Source organism: Bombus vosnesenskii, unplaced genomic scaffold, assembly GCF_011952255.1.
Source record: "Bombus vosnesenskii isolate JDL3184/JDL3185 unplaced genomic scaffold, Bvos_JDL3184-5_v1.1 scf7180000013305, whole genome shotgun sequence".
NCBI classification, from domain to species: Eukaryota; Metazoa; Arthropoda; class Insecta; order Hymenoptera; family Apidae; genus Bombus; species Bombus vosnesenskii.
Genome location: NW_022882954.1, coordinates 457,059 through 484,183, shown reverse-complemented (window position 1 = coordinate 484,183; position 27,125 = coordinate 457,059). Strand labels below are relative to the sequence as shown.

General features: G+C 43.5%; 1 protein-coding gene across 1 annotated transcript; it reads right to left on the bottom strand.

Annotated features, from left to right (window-relative positions):
- Positions 1-66: 66 nt before the first annotated feature.
- LOC117234635 (transcription factor Ken 2) lies at positions 67-27,125 on the bottom strand. The gene is made up of 6 exons (XM_033496030.1): positions 26,444-27,125; positions 5,718-6,008; positions 5,455-5,627; positions 4,974-5,201; positions 4,583-4,874; positions 67-2,869 (listed from the first exon to the last, which is right to left on the bottom strand). The coding sequence occupies exons 2-6, from the start codon at positions 6,003-6,005 to the stop codon at positions 2,408-2,410; spliced, it is 1,443 nt and encodes a 480-aa protein (XP_033351921.1). The 5' UTR covers positions 6,006-6,008; positions 26,444-27,125; the 3' UTR covers positions 67-2,407.

Here is a 27,125-nt window from a genome sequence, read left to right as displayed (position 1 = left end):
ATCTTTATTATCATTTAGTATCACATTGCGTTCACTGTTTTGTGCTGGCCATTTTTGCCTGGCTTGATGAGAGCGCACACCACCCCTCTAACCTCTTCTTACGTTCCTATGTTCTGCTTTCGTGCCCGTTGATACCCCGGCGGTAAAAATACCATGGCGAAGGCAAATAGAACGAACGATCTTATTTCAAATACAGTCGCGATATCGTTTTTTAAAAATTGCCAATCCCAATAAACAGCAACAGCTAGCTGATTTTTTTCGTCGCTTCGTTCCCTTGCAGAAGCGAAACGGTTGAAATTTAGCGATACGTTTGATCGTCAGTGGGGATATTCGGATCGAAATTTTGGAAATCGCGTCTGGTCGCGTTAAATATAAAAATATAATTTGCGCAAAACAAGTTAGAGGAATCGTTTCGTGAAAGTATTCACGTGTATATGGAATGTGCGTGCGAGTTTCAAACGAATATAACATTATCGCTAATGATATTTATTGGGATTCGAATTCGTTTGATTTTCTACCGTTTATTAAGACCATCCGTTCCGTATTATGAGATTTTCATACAGCCAAGGAGCTAAAGAGAGGTTGAGGCCCTTCTTCAAGGCACCTTAGGTAGTAATACATATCTAGAAAAGAAATTCATGACGTCCTGCGCCAACAAAAAAGAAATTAGAGAAACAAAAGCTACTACTTAAAACAATCTATCTAGATCCTAACGAAACTTGGATTAATTCGAGTGATATTAAAAACTTCTACGTGAATTAATTAACGCTTTCTTTCAATTCCTAAGCGAGCTCGTATCGTCATCTTACACGTGTACGTATCTTAAGCCTATGAACACATGAAATCACTGCCCAATCGACCAATTTGGACCCATTTGACAAGGCACTCGAGTCGCTGAGATACCAAAGACGTTTCAAGGAAAAACAACACAAGATGGGACAAGGGAGGAAGGGAGAAGGACCGTTACGATGAAGTGGAAGACGAGGATTGTAATACGCGGAAGAACATTAGCAACGTTTATTCTAACAGTTGGCGAACAGGTTGAACCGTTTTGAAAAAATTATTGTCGCTTCTTCCAGGATCGCGTCTCGCCGATAATGTTCCTCTTCGTAGGATAAGGAGAACGCCGATATCTTCTTCTTCTTCTTCTACATCCCTGACCTTCTAATCGAATCCTTCCATACGCTAATTCCGAAATCGTACACAGCTCTCTGCGAGCAAATTTGTTCGAGGTGATTAACGGGCAGGATACCTAAAATCTACCTAAGACAGAAATCGGTGGAAAATCAGTTGGTCCCTTTGCAAAGTGTAAAATAAATAAATTGTTATATCCGTTCGCTTGTTTCTACGACTAAACATTAACCTTATTTACACATGAGATTGTTTGCGCGCGATCTGAGGTAAACGAGAGGTTTCGCTGGATGTCACGTGACGCGAACGGAAGCGTTTAAAAGCTTTTTCAATAAGTAAGACGCAACGAGAAGACGCGTGCCGCATTCACTTTAGTGAACTGGTCGAAATTCGGCGCGTGACAACGATAATTGACTCTCGCCTCTTCGTTTATATTATATTTTCTATCTTTTGCTTTATTCTTTCTTTTCTTTTATCATATATTCTCGTTTCGACTTTCTTAACGTTACCCGATACAGACCGTCAACATATCCGACACACTTCCGAACAACGTCCACTGTCGGAAATACGTTATTTGGTCAGAGTTACTGGTCATCGCTTATAACAATAAACAGGTAGTCGATTGTTGCGTCGTCTTCGAATATCTTCGATTTAGAGAGGGTCACGAAAACGACGTAACGTCTTAGTGGAAGGCTGATCCGGTGCTGCGAGATATTTTACTTTCGAACAGAAAAGGAAAAGAGATTCACGAAGATCTTGTGCGAATTCCACGCAGAACCGTGAAACTTGCCGCGAAACTTTATAAAATAACAACACGTTCCCACTTTCGTTCGTCCGTTTAAAGGTAACAATCGTTCAACGTTTCTCATCTTCGCGAAGAAAGAAAATTTAATCGCACGAGAGTGTGATGCCGCTACGCGATGCTATGCTATGCTATTTTACATTTTAAAATATCTTTCGAGAAAGATATTCGTCCGGAAAAAAGTTAGAAAAACTACTTTTTTACACTGTGCACGATGGTCTTATCATCTCGAGATCGATATTCAAACCAAAAAGTTTTCGCCAGCAATCGGAAGCAATGGAGACAGGGAAAACTAAAGGATAAAAGAAAAAAATGCTGAATCTATAGTTCGAATACTGAGAAAATTTAAAGGCACTCGTACTTTCTCATCTGAACACGATCCAAGCATGCTCGAATCGATTTGCGAGAAATGCAATATTCGATCGAGATGCGTTCGAGATGACGATTCAGCACCGGTTCGCCTTATCCATGTCGCTAGTCGTGTAGATTTTTGCTGAGTAGCAAATTATTATGCGGCCCTGACAGATGCCTGATCAACTCTTGTAGACTATCGAAACTTAACGAACAGAAGCAACAAGTAAAGGTATTGTCAGGGGCGGCTATGACGCCTCTGTGAACGGAACAGAGATGCTTCAACAGGTGAGCTTTCTGCTTAAACATAGCAACGCAAAGTCTACACGCGAAAGGTTTTTCACCCGTATGCACTCTCAAATGCGTTTTCAAGTTCCAAGACATTCCGAACTGTTTGCCACAATAACTGCACCGATATTCGCGAACGGGAGTAGACTTTGGCGGGTCGTCCGTCGGCGGAGGTGGAGGCGCTCTTGCTGCTGGCAAAGCCCAAGAACCCCAAGGTGGTTCCAAGCCTGCCGCCGATGCTGGATCCGCGCTTGGTGGTCTATGCGACGCTCCTGGTGGTGTCACTGATCTGTCCTGCTATAAAATACGATAAATACGTGTTATCCTGTTCGCAACTAAATTATAAATTTTCTAAAATATTTCTAATATATTATAAAAGCAAGGATTATATATTCGATTATTACGGTAATTTGATGTTATTCGTTTGAAACTGGCAATGCTACATCTAACTCAAGTTTTATCTATTTTCTTCTCTTCGCTCGGTTTAAAATGTTCGATTGTTATTTACGTAACAACTTGCATAATATTACTGTTCCTAAGAAGGCACAGGAAACTTCAATATCGCATTCTATCGTAATACTTATTTATAGCGTTATTCTTTACTATTCCTTACTATTTTTTACTATCCTTTACCGTTATCCAAATACCTAATTTCCACGAAATCCAATTAATTTAATCGATAAATTAATCTGGTATCTTGTAGATTCGAAGTTGGTATTATTGAAATTTATCATTATTATTACTACTATCGATGCAATTTCCTTCCACAGAAAGTTTGTTCTACGTAAGAAGAACTATACATATTGCACAAACATATACATAGTTCGAAAGCTATAGATCGAACGAACAAGATGACATATAACAACGAGAATAACATCTCCGTTTAATAAACAAATGCCTGATGTCGCTTTATTTTTAGCGACCAAGTTTTAAAAATACGGGTTTGATTGTCGGGCATCGATCGATGAACAACCTTTCAATGATATTTTGAGCAAGGAACTGTATATCGCGTGACGCAAAGACTACTTGTGTTGTTCCGTATTTAAATTTTAACAGCGTTTGGTAACAACAACTACAATACTTTTGTAAGTATGATCTTGAAGATCATTAAAAATGTCATTTTACGGTAAAGTGACATTAATTGAAAAATTAGAAATTCCGGCTGCAATATTATCACATGTTTGAGAACACGTGTTATCAAATATTAACTGCCACATCTAGTTGTCTAAGAGTCGGCGTATGGCAGGTTGCTCGTCCATAGGCGCTACAAATCTATAATTTTAAAACCTTATTTCTAAGAAATAAAGCAAGAACAGTATTACGTATTTATTAAATTAAAATAGTCCGTTCATTATCTTCTACTAAGTTCTACTTGACTCTCTTGTACGTTTCAACTTGAAAAATTTTATTACCAATATCATAAGTGATGGTATTTTAAATTTACACGTCTGCAATTATACATCATTCCATCTGAAAGTAGAAATTATTTTCGTTGACGATTCTCTTACGAGAGAATATCTAAATAAATTCAATTTATTTATAACACGTTACTCGACGAACGTGATTCGTTTACATATAATTAACAAATTACGAATTTATTTATGAGATATAGATGGAAGATAGAAAGAGACGATATAAATAATATCGTAGACCGCGGATATTTATGCAAAATTATATTTTTACATACTCGACTTTCAATGAATTTATACGAAGATTGCAAGAGAAAAATATACGATTTGATCAATTTCGTACATGATAAATCCATAAATTATGATCATCGTAAATCATCATCCATAAATTATGAAAATCAATTACGACGACCAATAATCGAAATAGAAATTTTTAATATTTTTGCACGTGAAGCTCGCAATTGCATTTGACGAAAAGATAGTTTTGTATTTTCCCATTTGTAAATTTCCTATAAAATGTGCATGAAAAGTGCATAAAAGTCCGCAGTCTGATAGCAACATTTGCATTATCGTAAAAGAGAAAATGAAAATACTCATGTACCAGGTACGGGGGTGCCGAGACGCTAAGGGGATGTGGCGCTTGCAACCGCCTCGGCGTCTCGAATCCAGGATTGAACGGTACAAAGGCTGGATTCTGAGCGGGTGCGTTGTGAAAACCTGGCCTTCGTTTTCGATGAGGCGTGACGATATACGCCTCCGCAGGTGGGATAGGTATTTCTTCGGGTTTTCGCTTTCCCGGTTCTAAGCCTAACGCGAGCCGAGCCGCTAATTGCCTCCTTCTCTCTTCCGCCTCCTCTAGAGATTCTCGCCTCTCCAGTAACTGCTTTTCTGGCCTGAATAAACGTACGGCGATAAAACTCGTAGAACAAGTTACGACCAACTAGCAACGCAACGAAGAATTTAATAACGTTTGTTCGTATTTTCAAACTTACCTAGGTACAATATCGTGCGAACTTTCGCTAGTAGTGGAAGTTCCAGAATTTAAGCTTAGGTTTACGGGATCCGAACTATCCCTCCGCCGAGGCGGTTCTATACTGCTTTCTCTATTCTCCGTGAGGAGAGTTTCACCCTCCACGCCTTCCACGTCTACTTCTGGTTCCTCCTCGCATCCCTCGGTTTTTATGAGTACCGAGCAACAGTCCGCCGGATTGTTCGACTGCCTGTAACGTTAGCGGACAATGCGACCATACTTGTTGTTTCTTTTTCCAATTATCTAAGTATATGACGCGTATTCGTCCGGAAACTCGAGAACAAGTGTCGAAAGTGGAAGATAAAGGCGCGAACGCACCAGCCTCGCTCTTTATCGAATCAGAAATTAATCTTAATAGTCGTGTATGTTAGAAACGACGATATCTGTTTCGTCGATCGTGTCGACATCTCACGAACCCTCGACACTGGTCGATCTCTACCAACCTGCCGTCGTACTGCGATTCGTAGCTGGAACTCTCCTGGCCCTCGGAGGGCTGAGGGGTGGGTATCCTTTCGGGGTCGGAGTTACTAGAGGTTTGAGGTTGATTCGGCTCGAACAGCTCCGACTTAATTTGAAGAAGCTCGAACAATTCCCTTAGCGGCGTGAGTTCCGTCGACTGTAAAATATTATCGTTCTTGGATGTTTTTTCATCGGCGAATGACGCATCGTCGAAGAAAAATGTTACACAACGAGATAACAGGCTTACTGGAATGAGAGCTTCTCCGTTATAGAGAAATTCCAATAAATGAGTCAGCTGGGTTTTTCGGACCCCGGATAAGTGAACCACATGGTCCAACGCAGGGTTACGAAGGAGACTAGCCAAAAGGGGACTAGCTGCAGCCAAAACCACTCGATGGGCCTTGACGACGGATCCATCGTCGCAAGCTAACGTCACGTCCACGTGACGGTCCCCGGTGTACCAGGCTCCAACCTCCGCGGCCAAGGTCGCTGGATGCTTCCCATAATGGAGCGTCAGGAGACCGTCAGTATACATCGTCTGTAAAAAGTTCGTCAATTGTTATTTACGTTACTCGTTGCTTTATTGCATTATCGTATTCGCACATATAATTGCGTGACGCGTTCAATTATCTCCAAGCATGTTTTAAAGAATTTTATAAAAAAAAAACGCTTCGAAGAAATCGCAGTTCGTATTTAGCGAAAATATCGTTCGTTGCCGAGCCTGATCAGTTCTATTTATTACAAAATAAATAACGAGGCTTACGATGGATCGACAAATTTAACGATATGCTTGCTTTACAAGGAAAATTAATAGAAATTAAGTGCGTGTATCATTTTTAAATTATTATTATTATTGACGAATTGACAAGTTACAAGTTGTAAAATATACGCATATAGACACCTATTTTATACGTTAATTTTACGTTTACAACAGGATAATACGACGATTTGTTATTTGCAGAATTTCGTTCGTTTTGCTGGGAAACTTGTAACTTTGATTCGTAATTTATAAAATTTCACTGATAACGTCGACCCAGTTGTTGCAAGAGGGTGCAGAATATCTCGTCCTGTCGTAAATGTGTGTTTATTTCTATCGAAACTTTGGCATAAACCTTCCGTACAAGTCATATAAAATTCTACCATATACGAGACGAGTTGTAATATTAAAGAGATTATACCGCTGCTTATCGTTCGCTTATATTCGATTAATTCTAATCGATCGTCGTTTAAAAGTAACGAAATTGAAAAATGTTTAAGAAATTTTCCATTTTACGTTTATAGGATCAGTTACGCATCGTTGGAACATCCTGCATCGTGCGATGCATATAACGATTTACGCAAAATCTAAGCACTATGACGCTCGTTATCACCGCACCGCGACGATAGCGGCGAAGAAAATTCTTTCGTAACAACGAAATAAGCGAAATATGTGTGACGTCCTTAACCCAATAAAGCGCTGTCGTCGCTTCGCGTCATGCAAAGACAGCTTCGTTACACTAATTTCATCTTTCCGTGCCCCGCCTCTGTTAGAAACGGCGGAAGGCGGTGACGTGTCCCGAGATTATGTTTCTCACGTTTCTCTGACATTCGCTCAGCTTTCTGCTAAGGACTTGAATTGCGTCTAATGATAGCTCATCTATATAATTAAGTTGCAAAGCTATTTATTCGACGAATTCAGTTTCACGCGAATATTTCAAAGAAAACGATTTTGATCTGTCTATCGTTAACAGTGGTACGAAACAGTGGCTTGTGTGCTCAGTTAGAGCTAACGGGCTCAAGGTAATTGCTGAATTACTTTGAATTCATTTATTGCTCGGAAAAATGAAACGATAAAATTTTATCTTTCTGGGAAGAGAAGAGAACTGTGTGCGCGTAATCAAACTGACGTAATTGTTCGCGAGTAACAGTGCATCGATAAACATAATAGAATTGCATCTTGGATGCAATAGCGTAATTAGGCAGTTGCGGTCCCGCTGATTAATGATCTGCCGCTTCGAGAGGGGAAATTCTGTAGATCTCCGCGTTCTTCGAGAAACTTCCTATTAAAAGAGTACTGGCGAATACCGGCGATGTAGCTCGCAACGAAATGTTACCGTGACTCATGTAACTGCACTGCAATTTAATTCGCGATTAGAAAATAACGCAGCAGAATATGGTTACCCGGAAAATAAATTGTACGTTTATTCGAAACGTCGTAACAAATTGCGCGTACCATCCGATATTATTTATTTATAACGAATCGACGTATGTCATTTTCTAATAGCCTACAAATACGACGCAACGAATCGAACGAACGGTCTATCGCTCTTTTCATTTCGAACGTTTGAATAAATTCGTCGCGCAGGAATCGAGTAATAGTTCGTTCATTCGTTCGTTTGTTCATTCGTTCGTTCGTTCGTTCGTTCGTTTCTCAAGGGGAGTCGCGGGAGAGAAAGTTTGATTTCACGTTATATGCTCTCAGCGAGCAGAAGTATAATTAACATTATGAAACCAATGCCGTAAACATCGACGCGTTCCGCAATGTCAAACGTGTCTCAGGCACAATGAGTTTCACGCTTAACATTCGCGAACGCTAGCGAAACTCGTTCTTTCTCTTCTAGAGAGGGTGTTTGATCGAGAAAACCACGCATGCTATTTTCTGTTATCAACCTAAGCAGATCGATCTCGAGTATCTCAGAGCTTCGTCGCAAGACAGAATAAATTTTCTCGCGACTGTTTCGAATAAAAAAAAATGTCAGATTTTTAATGGAACAATTGGATTAAGATGAAATTAGTTGGATAAAAAGTGATCAGAAATGAAGATCACGAAACCGTTTTCCTGTTACGCTGACACAATACGGGAGCTTGTCAAGTGGATACTCATCGACGTGACCTTCGATGAGTGATCCGATCAAATTGGAAAGGGAAGGCCTTGGGCAAGAGTCACGAAGAGGGCGTGAATTCCATCGAAGCAAGAGATCGCGAATCACATACGCTGCTTTCTTCGTTTCTTTCTTTTCCTATATATCTCGAGGGTGTGCCATGCCTCGTATCTTGTTCGAATACTTCGCTAACTACGAGCATCCTAAATTCGTTACTTTGACGTAACTGAGTAACGTCGCGAGTAAAAGAATCGCGGCTACGATTCGTACATCGCAATACTATTCGTATCGCGTATACTATACAGCGAGCTTGTATTGTTAGACAAATTAGATAATTAGATAAATTAATCGCATAACCTAATGAAACGTCGATTAAAACCGTGCAAAGAAATTTTTAATACAAAGTCAATGTTGTATAGATGTGCGTCGTATAGCACATCGAAATAAAATTTATACAACTTCGCTTTCTGATTTTCCAACTTTTCAAAACAATAACCATCGATTGCTGTTTCTCTGCTTAGAAGCGAAATATTGTTAGCCGTTGTCTATTTATTCTGCGGAATTCTAAAATGGAACGCAGCGTACAGCTGCGATCGTAGATACGTACCTATAGCAGAAAAGAATAACAGGGATATAAGGAGATCGCGAGAAGCCTTTATTCGGATCATCGGTACGATGTCAACTTATTCTTTCCGATATATAGGTTTGTCTGCGACGTAGGCGAACGGTTATATCGTTTTTAACTTATATTCTGAAAGCTCTAATTTTATGACTCATCGTCCAACTGCCAACGCCGATAGAAACTGATCTTAAAACGTCAATTTTATCGACTATCTGTTTTATCGGCGAAATACTTCCACTGGACGATCATCGATCGACGATCTTCCCCGCGATATCGTTTCTATCTGCTATTACCGCTATCCGATGATTTAACTTACGGCTTTGCTATATCACGGTATATAAATCTGTTCGAAAAATCGAATAACAGAGGATAAAAAAGGATAAAAAAGGAAAAAAAGGAGAACGATCCTTGAACAAGAAACGGCACGCCGCGCTGGTTCGCGCGTGTATGACTCGATCGCACACGTAATGTCTCGCGAAGCGGTTACTAAGAAAATCGCTGAATAAGGAAATGGTTGCTGATGCGTCTGCGTTGTTGTTGCTGCTGTTAGCAAGCACGACTTGAAGTTCAGGGTCAATCGCTGGCCGACCGGCTGCATTACGTCCACGCTTACGCTTACGTTCGTCTTTCTTCCTCTATTTGGGCCTTGAAGAGTTGCCGGGCGGGGTCTCGTGCCATTCGTGCTAAGTGGGGGCAAGGCCCCGTGCCACTAGATGCAGAAACTCTGGCCCAGTTGTCGGTTGGTGGGGGTTGCGCGATCCAACTGTTTGCCAGTTTTACCAGTCAGGATGCCTGCCGCTCTTTGTAGGTGCTGCTCTCTTTCCTCGACAGTCCGTGGCCAACTGGTAATCCGCTGCGTTTCGATACATCTCGTCGTGTCGGTAAACCAACATCGGCTCCTACTTTGTCGCGCGCTGATAAATAGAAGAACCTCGGTGCTACGCTTTCGGCGGTGGATCCGAATGCTCGTGATTGCGAAATTAGAGCACGTTTCTGATAACCGATTCGTTTCCAAGAATCAGCTTTTTCTTTTCAGATACGTTCAACGCCAAACTTTGCTTACAAGTTTCCCCGTTCATAGATGTGCTACGCTCTTATTGAGAAAGTACGAACCGTGAAGTTCGCGACGTTGACAAGAAAAGTGTACTTTATTTATGGCAATATCGGTGCTGTACGGTTTTACACGTTTTCACGCATCACGTGATTCACGCGATCTCGTAAGAAATTAATCCGCGCATCGTAAAAACGACCGTGTCATCCATTAACCTTTTGATCATCGAATACACCGCGCGCGAACGTTTCCCATAGGCGATGCGCGATTTTCTACGATCGTCATTACGACGTAGCATGTATATTCCAGCTATTCTGATTTTATCATGTTCGATATTTCACTATGTAAAATGGTGGAATAGACGAAGCGTATAATTTTTACTCGAGGTATACGAATGGCTCGTACCGATGGGATTTCCTGGATATACATCACCAGTCACAAGTATCGGGATATCACAACTGATTACTTTCGTTGCTTTATTTTGTATTTTATATTATGTATATAAGGTACACACGACGCGAACGAAACAACAGTTTGGCGATAAAATGACTCTAGGAAACGCACTCGTAGCGAAAGACATCCGATTGTATACGAAATATCAACGAACGTCCCGATATAGCTGATCGATCGTGCATAGTACGTTTACGCATCCCTAGTCCATGCCGATGACATTCGCTGCACGCGATACGTTAAAGGGTAATTCAGGGGTAAATGTGAACGCGCGAAACTTTCAGCGTTTCGCGTATTATTTCTGTAAACTTGAAATATTCTGCCTCGCAGACGGAACTTGCGAAATAGTATCGATACGTCACGTCGTCCAACTTTTGTAGTTAGCTCGCAAAAACACGCGTCGTCTCGTGTGCAACATCGAGACGGTCCGAAAGACGTTGGCATTTGTGGAAGAAAAAGAGGGGACGATGCAGTGGGAACTGGTGCAACGAGTTCGTGAGGTTGAGCTAAAGATAAGAATGAGAGGAGAAAGTTGCTGGAATTCGTAAATTTCGTTGCGCGAACTCTCCGTGGACGTCGGTTGCTTATCGCCTCGCATACTAATACGGTGGCGCGGCAGCGATGCGCGCGTGTGCACTTACACTTTCGGTTCGTCACTACACCACCACACGTACACACGTACATATTCACACTCACACTATGTCGATGTAACGATGCGCAGTGCCACACACACGCGAGCATTATAATCTTCTATCCGGATGGCGGACGTTACGATCTACCATTGAATCGAACAATGGCGAAACTGGGTTACGCAAATGTCGAGGCTGGAAATTAAAGCGCGAGACAGCGGGGCCAAGAGAGGGAAGCTCGCACCAGCATCGGCCGGTGAAAAAGATTCAGCTCTCGTATGAAAAACCGAGGCCTTGATCGGAGAAAACGCTGGTCGATGCCGAGAATCTTATTTCACGCGGTTCGACGTGCTTAAAACTTGGTTCAGATTTATGTTGGTCTAGGTCCCGTACAGACAATTATCATTCTACGCGATCGACCGATGCAATTGACTGTTCGAACCTAACTGTTTACACGTAGCACACGGACTTGGTTAGGATATTTATCGTTTCCGACGATAATCCTCGATTATCGGTCTATTCTCGGTGACAATGTATCGTTCAATACAAACACCATTGAAATTGTTGGAACACGTATGCGAACGAATTTGCGATTTATCCGCGATCAAATTTTCTGTCTTTCTTCTTGCCGAAAGAACGATCCTTTCTCGTCGAACGAGCAAAAGTCTGAAATTAATTCTTTATCTTTAGTATCGAGAAATGAATTGCTTAAACGGTACGATATTGTTCGCGAGATTTTCCGTATTCGACAACGACTTCTTTTACCGTTTGCATTTTTCATTAAAAATTGTCCGATAGCAACGCTATGCAAGGTAAAGATTTTAGATATAAATGTGAAAAAGCTATCGAACGATATCCATGTATGAAGTACTGTTTATACATATGACGCTGTCAAATACAAATCGATAGTATAAAAAGGGTAAATATGATCGTTGAGTTTATGACGGGCGGCTGCTGCATCGATGCTGGCTTATTTTTGACAAAGGTAAGGAATTGCGTGACAACGATGTCCCGATAACGATGTACGTTGGTCAAAATGACCTGCCGTTATCGGTTCGCGCGTTTCGCTTTCGTATCGACGATTAAATAACAAAAAGAAAAAGCGATGCGTCCATGTAGATGAAAAATATTTGCCGCAAACGCGAAACGTTACGTTGTCGGCAGACCGAATCACCGAAATAAGTTGTCCAATTTTCACGCTTTAACAGCGTAAATCGCGGAATCCGTTGAACGGAATTGCTTGTCGTTACAGCGCCGTACGAATCCGAAAAATAATGGAGCTGTTTGTTATTTATCGCAAAGAGAACAGATCGTGACGATTCGGATTAAGGCGAGGCTGCTGAAACCGCGCGAACCAGCCAGCGCGGATTGAGCAACGCGCGGAGAACTCGTTACGAGACCTGTAATGGGGTCCAGGCGTTTCCGCTCCATTTTTTGTGGGCCCAATTACGTTTCGCCAGCCTCAATAGGCCGTGTTTCGCGGTCTCATCGGGCCTCTCTCATGTACATGCATCTTATACGTACGCACACAAGCATCGAAAAGCATTCGTTTGGAACACCATAGAAGTTTGCGGGGAGGCTATACGATCCAGCGTTACCACAAAATATCACGAACAAGAGAAGAAATTGCATCGAACGCGTCACGGCCGTTGATGGCTTTTCTGACAAGAACACGATATCCGTTTAATGGTGGTTTTATAATCTTCGACCGATGGACAAAAGGAAACACAAGGAATTAGAAGGATAAACTTTTTCTATAGGTTCGGTTGACACCGCGGTTGACATCCGGTGCATGTTTCCGTTGAAATTCGCTCCTGTTGAAAATATCTGTAGAGGTTGTAGCGTCGTGGCTCGTTAGTTCCTCATCGAGCAGACAACGTGTTTCACCGTGTTTTAGAAACGAAAATGCGTAATTCTAACCGAGGGCAGGGTTATGACACCCCGTGAAACCTATGACTCACACCTTTCCCCGATTTCGAATCACTATTTTCCAACTGGTCTCTCACGCTCTCCCTCTTGCGCATCGCTCCGTCGACTGTGACGTACTCTCTCCGTTATTTCTTCTCTCTTCTTCCTTTTCGTTTTCTCCGTCTCCCTTGCTCGCTCGCTATTCAACCGGTCTGACGAAAATCGCCCGACTACGTTTGGATATTGCAAAAAAAGCTAATAACGCGAGAAACGAACGAGAAACGAAGAAAGATCGCCGCTACGAAGAGAAAATCCAACGATCGAATCGAAAACGAAGTAGGAAAACGATCTGTTCGATCGAACGGAGAGTGCGATACGTAGAAATTCTTCGGATAGATTATTCCGCTTGAAATGTTGGTAGTCAGCCGTCCGGTCTGCGTGTGTATGTTTCGAAATACTTTCACGCTCGGGGAAAACAATGATGCGGAGACACGTTTCTGGATCGCAAGTTCGATAAGTGCGTTGCGCCACGAAACTGGTTATTATCCTATCCACTTGTCCGTGGAGGCTATTAAAAGGTAGAATCGGCCCGACATCGGTAAACGCAATGACGGATCACTGGCGGATACGGAGCAGGCGCGTGTCAAAAATAACAACGATCAGGATAACGACGGAGGATTCGTTCCGACGCGACGCGACCCGACCCGACGCGACACGACCCGACGCCACGCGACCCGACGCCACGCGACCCGACGTCACATAGGGGAACGACAGAATTCCCTCGGCCGATCGGCGGTCGTCGAGTCACCGGATACATTTCGTTCAAGGCCAGAAAGTAAAAAGCCTTTTCAGCTGCACTTACGTACCAACCTAGCCGACTCTAACTGGTACGTGGTCGCACACACTCTTCCCAGGTATACGCTTGTACGTGACACACGTTCGATGGCCTTGTATGTGTACGCGGCAAGCCATCTCTCTCTCTCTCTCTCTCTCTCGTCTCTTCTCTCTCTCCTCTCTCGCCGCTCTCTCCTCGTCGCTCTTTCTGTCTCTCGTTCCACGAAGCGAGTCCGCGAAGCGGCTAGTTACATGATCCATTCATTATATAAGAACAATCGCCTCCTCTAATAGACGCTCCATCATTGTAGATCTGAAGGGCATGTTTGTTACGCGCACGCGTCGTGCACTTCTTCGCTCTATGGGGCAATCGAGTGCACCCGCGATTTCTGCGACCAGCCTCGCTAAAATTGAGAATATTCGTACCGCGATCGCGGACGAAGGTCGACAGGTTTTGAACCGCGTCTCAGGATTTTACGTCTAAGCGACGTGTTTCCTCGTCGATAGAAACGCATATACATCGCGATAACAACACTCACGGCGTTGATGTAGCAAATGGAAAATGATTGTTTCGTCGGAAAAAAGTAATTAGCATTTAAAGAACATCGGGCAAGAATGTGTCGAGTAATAGAAACTGCAGCTGGAATAGAGCATACGGTTTTTTTCTACGAAACAAATTAATTCGCCTACCGTTTTTGTGTAAGAGTCAAGGTGCATGGCAGAAGTCATAGAAACTTCGGACTTTCGATCGTTTTTCTCGAACAGCAGCCGATATGTCTTTTGCGGAATTCGCGTGATAAACATGATGTCAGTTATAATATTGAGCGTCGGTCGCTTTTTAGCAGTTGCATAACCAGAAGGACGTCCGAGCGCGGAGCATCGTTGCCGCAGGATCACGTGGAAACGCGGAAACACATCGAAGAAGCAACCTCGCGAGATTTCTGAAAAGATCTACAAGAAGGAAAAAAAAAAAAGGTTGCTGCGTAGACTTTGGCAACGTTGCTCTCTCGATCCTCGACGCTCGTCCTTTCTCCCCTTACATCGACGAGAGAACACGCGCGTACATACATGCATGCGTGCACGCCACATACGTATCTCGCCGCGGTCGCTGCAAACAAGTAAACAGAATCGTGTGTATCTGCCTTTATGCCCGCAACACGCACGTCTCCGCGTTGCGTTCTCTTACGTAATAAACGATCGTTTCTCTCAAACGCACCGCGTCTCGTCTTCTCTTCTGGTACACGAACCAAAAAGGCATTTCTGCCCCCGGCGAAATCGCTACCGTCGACGTCCGCGTAACCTTTCGAGAGCAAGGGCCGTCAACGGCGACAAGGCGCAAGGGCGACGAACGTCTCTAAAATCGTTCCTGTTGCTGTTTGTACAAACGCACGGAGTTACGCTTCCTGGCAAACGACTTTCGAATTCAAACGCCATCGAGCCGATGCAGATTCGTAAATAGCGACCGTAGCAACGAATCGGATCTCTCGAGTTAATCGATCCTCGTTCTTTTGCAGCTTGTTACGCTAAATGGGAATATTGTTGCATCGCAATGTGATATAAGACGGCGAGCGCGTAGCAACAGGAAACGAGTTTTTCAGAAATTTTCCTACGAGTTCCGCTATATATAAACGTGGAAAGCTGGGAAACGGAAGCAACGTCGGCGCGACGTCGGCGCGACGTCGGCGCAACGTCGCGCATACGAGAAGAGCGCTCGGCAAAGAAGTTGAGGAAAAGAGTGTGCCGATCGCGGCGTCGAGATTTCGATCCGTTCAATGTCAAAGCCTGGCATCATCATCCAGTGCACCTTTTACTGCGCATCGGCAGATGCAACAGCGTGTAGCGTAGTGGTTCGTCAAAGCCTCTGCTCGCGAGTTAGTCATCGACTGGCGGAGATCCGATCGTGCATACAGCCGCGATTGAGGACTATTAAACGGATGACCTTTCACTACCTAGAAGATCTACATACACCTACGTACGGGAGCATACGCGGCCGCGAGGTACCCGCGTGCATTCGTGTTACGCAATCACGATCGCTCTTCTCTCCCTCTTCCTCTCTTTTCCGCCAATTCTCTCCGCCTCTCCCTCGCCCTCTCCATCACCAGTTAGACACGCACGCTGCTCCAGCGTTTCGGATCCGAAGGGCAAGTCTACCGACGATTCGCCGTTTTAATCCATTTACGCTTCTTTCGGGCGGAATTAGACTCGCCGAAGACGCCAGCGTACTTCCGTTATTCCACGATGTTCCGAGTTTTAATTCGTCGTATAATCTCCGTTTCACCCTACCACGGCCATCGGATGCGAAGATATTTCACAAACTATCGTAAGAGTATCTGTAACGAACGAGCTCAACGACGCTTTCCCAATGTTAAAAGCAATAACGTCACACTCGCTTCTTTTAGAAGGATAGATAAAAATTAAGCAAAGATTTCGGTAAAATAAATTTGTCGCTTTTCAAAACATAATCTTTCGATCAATCGCAGACAGTTTTTCCGAGATTTGCCAAGCGACATATAAAGTTACGTACGAATATATCGGAGGAAAATTTATAAATTTACAAAATTTACGAAACAACGCTCGAATCTACGTTGTAATATCGACGAAATCGTAGAAATAGTTTTCGAACGAATGTCGTTCTACCAAGGAACGCGATGTCATGGAATTTACAGCTTCTGTTGTTTGTACAGGAAGAACGAACTACGAACGAAAGTAGACAAGTTCGAGAGTGGAGTGTTCGAATTAACTCTAGACGGTATTTTGAGTAATAATACTGTATCAATTGGCAATATACAAAATGAGTAGCAACGATCGATGATAACGTCGCAATTACGCCTCATTGTTACACTGTACACCGACGGTATTGGCTGGAATGGAATTTTACAAGAACGCATCGGAATGCACCGATATGCGCGTTATTTTTCTGCAGCCAGCCATTCGCTAGGAACCGCTTTTATTTGGTTGCACTTACACTCGCTACCTTGTAATCGCCTTGCAGGCATATTTTAATAAAGCCAAGATCGCTGCTTTTGGCTCGGCCTTGCTGCCGCGTATAAATGAGTCAGGCGGAAACGAGAAACGTCAAGTGATGACCAACGTTTTGCGAGAAGTAGACCCCTGTGCTCTCTATGCAATTTCATATTTGTTTCAAGATGAGCGAGCTTCCTCGGAATAAATCGGCCAATCGCAACGATCTAAATACCGTCGATCCGTTATATCGAAACGCTACTTCCGCAATTTTTATGCGTTCGATTTAAATTCGTTCCGTATTATTCTAAGAGGCGAAAGTGCAACTACATGTTAGTACTTGGTATTCTCATAAAAATAGCTCGATTCGCGTGATTCTCATTACGCGATTCTATTTTCATAAATTTACTTCAATTCTGTTTACTGTGGTTCAAGTTTACCGCGTCTGCGATAGATTCGATGTGTTTTCGCCGTTTGAAGGAATTTTTATAAAAGTACGATACATCAACAAAACGATTCCATGCGTAAAACTTTCCGAAGCTCTTTAAACTCGGCGAGACTTTCATCGGTATAGTTAGCTCTAGCCGATACAATTGCAACATAGCGTAGCCTTGAATAATTATTCTCGACGCCTTGTTACGATTGTGAATCGGAAATCGACGCACCAAGCCCCATCGTTGTTATCGTTCAACGAGAAAAATTGCTAGAGAGGTCGACGATTAACGCGATCGAGAGAAGCGAACGAAATTCAAAGCGGATAGGTGATCCAAAGCATCGGTCGATTATTCGTTTGTTTATTCACGCTTGGTCAGTCGTGACGGCACTGTAGCCGCAGTTAACGATGACTTCCGACACGTTACGTCGACTTTTCAAAATGTTACGCAATCGCGCGCGTTGCGGCTGATCGTCGTGCTACCTGCGAATCCTATTATAGGCGCCACTGTTGCATCCATTTGCCTTCGTGCCGTTTGAAAATTCTATGCAAATTTCATTCTCCGTCAACCTCTATCTGCATACATTGGTTTAAAGGAAAACATTCGCTTCCGTGAACCAGCCTTGTTTCTCTCCTTATCGAAATTTCGTGTTTCATCCTTTTACTATCTACGTCGAACTTTGATGTCACTCGGTCGTATCGAATCGCGCGCTATCTCTCCTACGCGAGTAGCAGTTACCGTTAATCTGTTCCATTCCGCGGGCATTCTAACTACGTCATTGGGGAATTTCGGCGTCAAAAGCGAGAGACGCATCGCCGGCATATCGGACAAACGGTGCGTCGATCGCTTTCGTTCGGTTTCCACCGAGCCGAAAGAAATCGACCGATCCTCCTTTCTCTCGAAATTCTAGCATAGTAAAGAACTATCCGCTGGAACAACACGATCTAGCGTCCACTAGAGCGGCATGTGCCGTGCTACACGATACTTTTATGCGCGTCCACACCGCCGTCGACTGGACACTTACGTAATCGCAATGATCTCACACTGTGGGTGGGGACTTGTCGCTAACGCGTGTGCCTTTGAGGCCGTATTGGTCTGCCACCTGAGCGTGTGTGCGCGCACACGCGTCCCGTCCCTGTACAGCAGAAGCGTACACCGTGTCCGAAAAGTCCGCAGCACCATGTGGAAAGCCGTTTGCATTGTTTGCCCGAGAGAAGAGCGATAGAGGAGCGAGAGATGGCCGGCTTTCCAGCCCCGAAAACATACTCTCGAAAACGGAAGATAGGTCGCGTAGATACCGCGTTTATCTTCTCTAGTCGGAGTCGAGTAAGTCTCGTTGTAGTCCGATATCGCGCAACCAGTAGCATTGTTCGGCCGATGCGAACGCGGCGAGATTATTTTCGAAACGCAACGCGGGGCTATTTCAATTTTTCCGAACGTTCTATCTGGGTCGCCGCGTTGGTTCGATGGAAATCGACCCCGTGCTTTTATCGCTTACGATTATCTAATCCGACACCTCGACACCTTGCAATTACCTTTGCCGCGTTCTGCCCCTGTTCCATCCGACCACTGGTTCCGCAGGAAAACGCTACTAGTTTAACGAAGCGATTATTCCTTCGTAACTTTTTCTTCATTCTCTCCCGATTCTCTCTCGATTCTCTCTCGATTCTCTCTCGATTCTCTCTCGATTCTATCTCGATTCTCTCTCGATTCTCTCTCGACCGTTTCGAATCGAACGGCCACCGGACACGGTGAAGACAACCAGGAAACGTTAAACGCCAAGCAGCAGGACGAAACTGGGCGAAATTCGGTATGTATGTAGGTCGGTCGTTCCGCGACGCGACGTAACAAGCTCCGGGGATGATTAACGTGTCACAAGAGGGAGACGACGATTGCGAGATCGTTTGAGAGTAACAATGGCGAAGGAGAAATTACGCTGTCAGTTGGGTGTACAGGAGCAGCGAGAGGCACGTAAGCGAGCATGTAAGTAAGAAAGTTTGTCTCTGAACACGCCGGTCGCGGATGTACGGGTGAAAATAGGCGAGCGAGTCAGGAAGGAACACCGTGGACGATAAACCGACGAACGAATTATTTTTCTTTTAAAAAGGTATCCGTTTACGCGCGTAGACGCTCTTCCAAACGCGGAGAAAGTACGCACGTAGTGATTAAAAGTAGTTTCGTAACTTTCGTTGTAAGGTCGAAGCGATCGATGAACGTCGATGGATGATCATGGCAAATTAATTTGGAAGCACGCGATGTCTTCGATCCTCGAGCGTATATCATTTTTACCGAAGCACGAGGTTAATTAAGTACGCGCAATCGAGGAGTGAAAAGATTGGACATCGATCGTGACTAATAGCAACGACAGACGTTTACACCTTGTATAGAACAAAATCACAACAATCGAGACAGTCATGGCCTTTAATGAGGCGTGCTATACCTTTCGACACAACGGCCAAACGGCAATCGAAGTACCGATTGCAACAACAACTTATTATTGCAAAACAAAAATGCGGTTGTGCTAAAAGGCAGAAAAGTTCTCCGGTAACGGCGGGCGTGAAACGTACAAACGCCGTCTCCGATAATTCTTATCGTTGTTTCGATTTGCAACACAAGTCGAAAAATAGTGTAACGCTCGAGCGTACACGTACGGTATTGGCTGATGTTGCGAGCGATGCGGCCTTTCTTACCATTAACTTTCAAACGATCAGACTCGATGACGCGAAAGAGATTTTAGAGAAAATATATGAAAATTTCCAAAGAAATTATTCTTTGCCCAACATACGTACCGAAGAGACGATCGTTATTCATCGTGTAGCAAATTTCCTCGAAATTGTAGCCAGAATCGATTCGCCTAGGTATCGAGAATAATATTTCCCCGGTGTTACGTATAGTATTTATCGATAATTTATTTTACTAGGCACGTTCCTATATTTGTCCAGCCGGCAATAACAGGTTCTAACAGTGCATTCGACAATGGTTACGTGTCTCGTATTACCGTTAACGTTTTCGGAAACTCTTTCTCTCCTCAAAATTAGGACACTTTCACTGTCGTACGAAACACTCGGCACCTCGACCAACCATATTTCATCCAGGTTGTAAAGAAAGCCAACGACGTTTGTCCCTGGGTCACTATTTAAAATTTCACTGCTCTTCGCTTAGCATATCTTTGTTACGGCACACGTTACGTACGGTTCAACGTTCACTCTACGTCCATTTCGTTTTCCCGTTTAAATACACGAATCCGTGATGTTACTTACGATCTTACGCGTTTCCCTTCGGCTCTTAACCATAACTTAACTTTATACAACGATCTGATATTTCGAATCTTTATTCGGATAAGGCGGCGACGAACGACGAGGAACGATACGCTTTCTCTCGATCGAACGCAAGTAAGTTTACGTTCAAATCTGACAATTGTTAAAACAATACGATTTCGAGAAGCAACGTTCGTCCGAGCATTAATTTAATCTTCGCCGATTCAAGGCCACCTCGAGCAGCGAAACGATTCTTTCGTTACACACGACACACATTTTCTTTCCTTTTTTCATTTTTCTATAGTAGACGTAGAGAGCAAGTAGGTAGCAAAAGAGCAAGTTGAACGAGTAAGCGAGCGAGAAACAGGCAAGTCCTGAAGGGGCCTCGAGCATACGCGATAGATGAAAGTGAAAGGGAAGGTAGAAAGGGTTGGCGGACGTATATACTCGTGGCCGCTGTTACTCGCCATATACTCGGCCGCGGGGGCCCACAGCGCAAGATTTACAATCGCCACGAGCCAGAACGGGCCAGAAACCAAGGAAAATACCACGAGGCAGTCGCGAGTACCTGCGTGAACGAGCAAATCACCGCGCCAATCATGATAACATACGTCTGTCCTAAATTACAAGACCAATTTCCATGGTTGGAGAAAAATCTTACATCGACTCGCATTTTCCTTTCTTTCTTTCCTTCTTTCTCTCTTCCCCTCTTTCGCCTTTGTTTTTCTTCGTTTTATTTAAACGGACATACACGTACATCTCTATTAATAGACAAATGCTCTATTTTTGAACGAGAGGTATTTCAAGGGAGAGAAAACTCCGTGTTCGCAAGAACTTTATACAGACTATTGGAAAATTGATAACTCGGCCGTTGCAGGTATGTATTTCATTTCGTTCTTTCAACAGCTACGCCGCCGTTCCTCTTGAATGGAAGCGACTTGTTCTGCAAGTAGGCGAATATATGCGTTCGTAATTGACTTTTCAGTCGAGCAGAAAGAGATTGTTATGTTTTCTCGACGATCGAGTGGGTGAAAACGCTCCCTACACGATTCTAACAAACTTTAGGATAACATTCTGTTACACGGCTACGAATCGCGATTGAAATTACGGATAGAAAGCCGTAGGTATCACGATGATCCCATCGACACTGCGGAGAATAACACTTTGTCGTGTAGGCGGCGCAAGAATTCCACTTTAGATCCCATGTTACACTCCATTTTAGCTTTCTCTAAAATTTAAATTACTTTACGATTTATGTAATTCATACCGTCGACTCTCGTCGTGCGATGAAATATTAACATTTCTCGCATAAAGGAAACGCGTAATCCGTGCATTATCCGAACGCTAAAAACGTGAATGGCGTTCCACTGAAAGATAATTCAATGAATATTTCACAACCAAACGTACGTCGACCAAATTCTTGATTGCCTCTCAAACGTATTCAAGGTTAGCGCATATACTTTCCCGTAGAAATATCTATTAGATCGGAAAGTTACTCTTCCATCGAACATCTTCTTGCATTTGCGTCAAATTTTCATCGGACGTTCGTTACAAGGTACGTAGCCGCATCCGTGAATAGCCGTGGAAGGGACCAGCCGCCATTCAGAAGATCGAGACGCAACGAACAACCGTATTCCGCGCAATCGACAGAAATTTCAACGCGCGATGTAATCGTATCTGCCAATTCGGCGAAACTCGGCTCGAGTGAAAGTGCACGCCGCGAGTGAAACATTTTCGCCTAACGTCTTAAACCGTTAAAATCGCGCGGCCGAGTTTTATCGTGGGACGACGTCCGATTTTTATTTTACTCGGAAACAACAATCGCGTTTTAACTTGGTTTCTCGCCTAGCGATCTTACATAATCAGCAGCCTGTTGCTGTAAACTCGAAAGAGCGCTAACGAATTTCAAGCAGCTTCGAAGTTCGTACATGTCGTTCCAAGTGCGGATCAACACTAACTATTTATACGTTAATACGTTAATACGTTTATACCTTATAAAAAACTTACTTACAAGTCTTTCTTATATCGTGTCGTCGACGATCGATGATCTCGCCACGATGACCGAGCGCGACGTCGACGTAAATATGATACCGTTTCAAATGCTCCCTTGTTACGAGTAAATATAACGAGATCACGATTATATACGAATGTCGTGTAGAAATATAATAACAACAATTGTATCAAAGCATAAATTATCGAGGCGACAATTTTTTATTTGTAGACAAGAATCTTCAAATACCGTTTACCAATAATGATAATCGCCAAAGATGAATTTGGGAAAGCGTCAGCGGTATCGCCAGCGAAAACGGTGGAATACGCGTCAGATGCTTACAAGTTTTAAGCGAACCTAACGTACGTTAGAAAGCCGTAAGAAACGATCTGACGCCGGTAATGTCCGTGACCAATGGTGCGCCAAGGGCCGATTATCAAGATGCAAAAGCAGAAACGATGACCGAAGAACGAGACTAAGAACTTGCTCTCTCTCTGTCGCGCGCGCAGTGCGAATCGCACGCGCGGATTCCCACGGTACGAGATAAGACCTGCAGAGATAAAGAGAAACACGAGGGGGAGAGAAAAAGGGAGAAAAGAAGAGAGAGGAAGGGAGGGAGGGAGAGCAGGGTAGGGAGAGATGCGAAAAGGAAACCGAGTAAAAAGAGGAGGAGAAAAGGAAAGAGAAAGAATAGCGGTGAGAGGACAGGGGAGAGGGGGGGGAGGGAGGGAGGGAGGGAGAGAGAGAAAACGGCGAGGACGATGTGGGAAAAGAGGAAGCTAATCAGAAGCGGAAGTACGCTCTGGCGAGGCCCGAGGCCTTGAGAAGCATAGTCAGCCGCGCAGCTTTTAGCTCTCTTAATTGCAACTTCATTTAACGTGCCCTACACATCGAAACGTTCGACCAATCCGAGGCCTCTACGCCGCGAGACCGCGTCTTAATAACCGTCTTATCGTCGGCGAAGAAACGTCTGAGAAGGAAGCAACCGCAGGCGGACCGTGGAAGGTGAAAATGGTCGAGAGACACGCCGGCAGCCTACGTAGAAAATTCAACATTCTTTTATACAAATGCTCGTCGATCGCGTACCGACGTTCCTCTTCGTTCATCCATCTTTTCGTCGTTCGACGAGTTGAACAACCGGACGCATAGCGAAATCTACTAGACGTTGTCAAAGGATAAATTTAAATTTACGATTGTGACGTATTTCCCATCCGGGCGAGATTCGCATGCCCGCGAATGTTTTTTTCAAACCAATATCATAACGTTGTAGATACTAAATCGTAATAGGCCGATCTACGATGTGTTTTTTATACATCCATATTATGCCGGATGTTATTGCCACGCTATGAGTATCTGCTTAACGCTTAACAGAAAAAAATGCAATCGTGTTAAATATACTATACTCGTACTGTGCCTGCGCGTGATTATAGTTATCTCGCGGCACCTATATTAGTTACAATCGGTCCGCGATAATCGAGTTTTGCTATCAACTGCCAACATTTCTATAGAGCGATAATGCTACGCGTTGCAGTTTCGTTCCGATTTAATCCCATCTATGACCATGAAATTAATTTCCAATATCACAGGAGAAATCAAACGTTCGTAACAGATAGGAAAATAGAAATAGGACGAACGATAGAACGATCGAGGTCTGCACGAGAAATACAACGCGGTCGACGTTCGTAAAACGGTTTAAAGAATAGCGAAATAGAAAATGCACGTGTTACCTGCCGATCGCAATTAAGCGAAGAAAACGTACACTTATCTTACGTAACGTCAATTGGACGTGATTCACGATGGATTTAGTCGGTTGTGTATCGATTATCGAGAAGCGATCGATATCAAATAGAACGTAAGAGGCACGCGACATTGTTTTCGAATATCGGATATCGAATATCGTGGCCCATCGAACTCTCGATACTCGTTTACCAGCTTCTCGTTAATTAATCGTTTTTACGGCAGCCGATCGTCCTCCGCTAAACGAATCAATGATCTGCTGATCAATGACCATGTAACGTAGATAAAAGCGATCGAGATTCGCGCTGAAACGTTACTATTTACTCGGCCGTTGAAAACAGGTGCTTGAAAATTGCGCGACAGATATTCAAGCTTTTTGTTTAATAGATATTACTATTTGTTTAATAATAAATCGTCTGTATGGTAGATTGTTCGTAAATACACCTGTTACAAGTCGAGTTACTCGAACACGCGGTTATCTCGGTACGAATGAAAATATTTTCTTTTCGATGTGCCGATCAAATTTGTCTTAATGGAACCGAACTCGCCTTTCACTAGCCTTACTAATCATCTAGCGAACACTACCGTATATGGCATCTGTAAAGTATTTTGTAGTTTGCGTAAAGAAATATTTATTTCTACGTACGCTTCGAATATCACGAGTGACGCAATCGCATAAATAATTTGTTTAGAAAATGTAATGTGAAAGTAAGGGGCCTGTATTCTGCTTCATTCGTCGAAGCGTTCTATGTGAGATAATTCGAAAGAGTGTTACCTCCAGAGAGAATTCTCTTCTATGAAAGAGACAACATTTTCTTCTATGAAAGCCGGCAAAAAGAATGCACGCTGATCGCATCGATAAAAGAGTAGATTAACGTTAACTCGGAATTTCGACTGCTGGTTCACCTTTCAAACTTGACCGTAATTTCTGTTTGCATCGGAATATTTGCGTCGATGCAAGTTCTATATGCACTGACTATGCGAGAGCGCAACATAAATATATCCGGCAGATAATGACCACATGAATACGAAATGGCGAACGTAAAGACGCCTTTCGACGAGCCCGACCTTGACTCGAGATCGCTTTTTCTTTACGATCCGTCATCGCGAGCCATTGATGACCACATAGAACTCGCGAGTCCCTCCTCCATCTTTTTTTTTCTTAAAAACAGTTGCGCAACCAACGTTCATGCACGACCATGGAACACCTGAACTTGAATTGCACGTTCAGGAGAGAAGTTTTTACGTCGTTATGCGAACCAGTGGACGAGTCTATTCGAAAGTTTTCTGAAGATTACCAAGATATTAACGAAGGACAACAATGACCAATAAACAGCAAGGACAACGAGGACAACGACGGCCGCGGTGAAATTGTTATTTCTTTCGTACACCGAATACCTGGCTCGTTCAAGGGACCATATTATACGTATTTTAACGTTTATAACGTTCGCGCTGCTATTCTTATTCGGACGAATACACGCAAATCGATCAGGTTCGGATTTAGTACTACAGGCTCTTCGACAGAAATAGGAATTACTTTCGCGAAGTCAATATAGTCGTGCAATTTGTTCTACAACTGGTTCGATCATATTTTCTCATTGTCAGTGCGATTCGTTGCAATCTATCTACCTGTCTCTGAGTACGTTAGATCGTTTTTGCTTCCAATTACGTCGCCACTTTAATTTACACAGTCTCTTATATCCAATCGTATGGAATGTTGGTTCACTGCTCCGGTAATTTCCTCATTATCGTTCGTAGTTTCGCCGTTTCCTCGATATACCGACATGCTGTGTCAAGTGACGCGCGGTGAAATAAAAATCCAGAGAACTCCTCGAACTCGTTGAATTTCGTTTTCAACGGAGTTTTCTGCTGCTTCGCGTGCACGTAATTGCACGCGAGCTCGTGCTACGAATCGTCACGTTCCGTACGAGTTTTATGCAAATATCGTCAGCTCGCATCGTTTCACTTGTACGTACAAACAGTTCGAATTATCGATGCTAGCGTAACGATTAAGCTTACAGAAATTACGCCGAGTATCGTTACACAAATTCGCATCTAAATTCGTTTGGTTACATGGGAAATCGTTTGCCGATGTTTGAGTGCTAGCAATTTTTGCCTCGACACGTTAACTCGATTTACGAATCGTAACAGGAGCGAAGAAATTTAAAACAGATCGGTTGTCGCGTTCGTCGCTTAGTTTAAGGATAATGCTTTGCTATTCCGTATTCTATGTTCTCACCTTGTCGTTTTAATCGTCCGTATTTTATCCAATATCGGTGGTATCCAAAGAAAGCAAGTCGGCGAACGGCGGTGTTTTCCTTAAGACTCTCTCGAAGAGTCACGAAGCATCTCCACGAGCCGACGACCCGAAATCCCGTGATAGCGGCGACGAGGACGACGGTACAGACACGTGACATACATTGATATACCGGAGCATGTATCACCACCGGCACGAGAAACAGATCGCAGCACGTCGTACAGGAACGCAGACGAAACGATGGAACATTAAACAGACGGTGTAGCAACGAAATATGATCGAGACAATATCGGAGTTGGCACTGAGAATCACTTCACATCGAAATACACGTTCACATAGTCACGATACGCGAATGAATGACAAGTCGTAGTCTTCGTGCTTGAAGGAAATTCGAACGCAACCGATAATAATCAGAAGTGGTATTCGAATGTAGCGTGGTTCTTCTTAATTTCACACATGCCACAGGATAACCACGCGCGATCTCATCGAAAGGGTGTAATTTGGTAGCCCGATACGTCGCACGACACCCTAAAGCGATATTCGAGGTAAACGGAAGAACGATGTATCGGACACGATAACTAGGATCACACTGACGGCGATGGTGACGATTATGACGATAGCGACGACGATGACATCGACGATGATGATGATGATGACGACGACA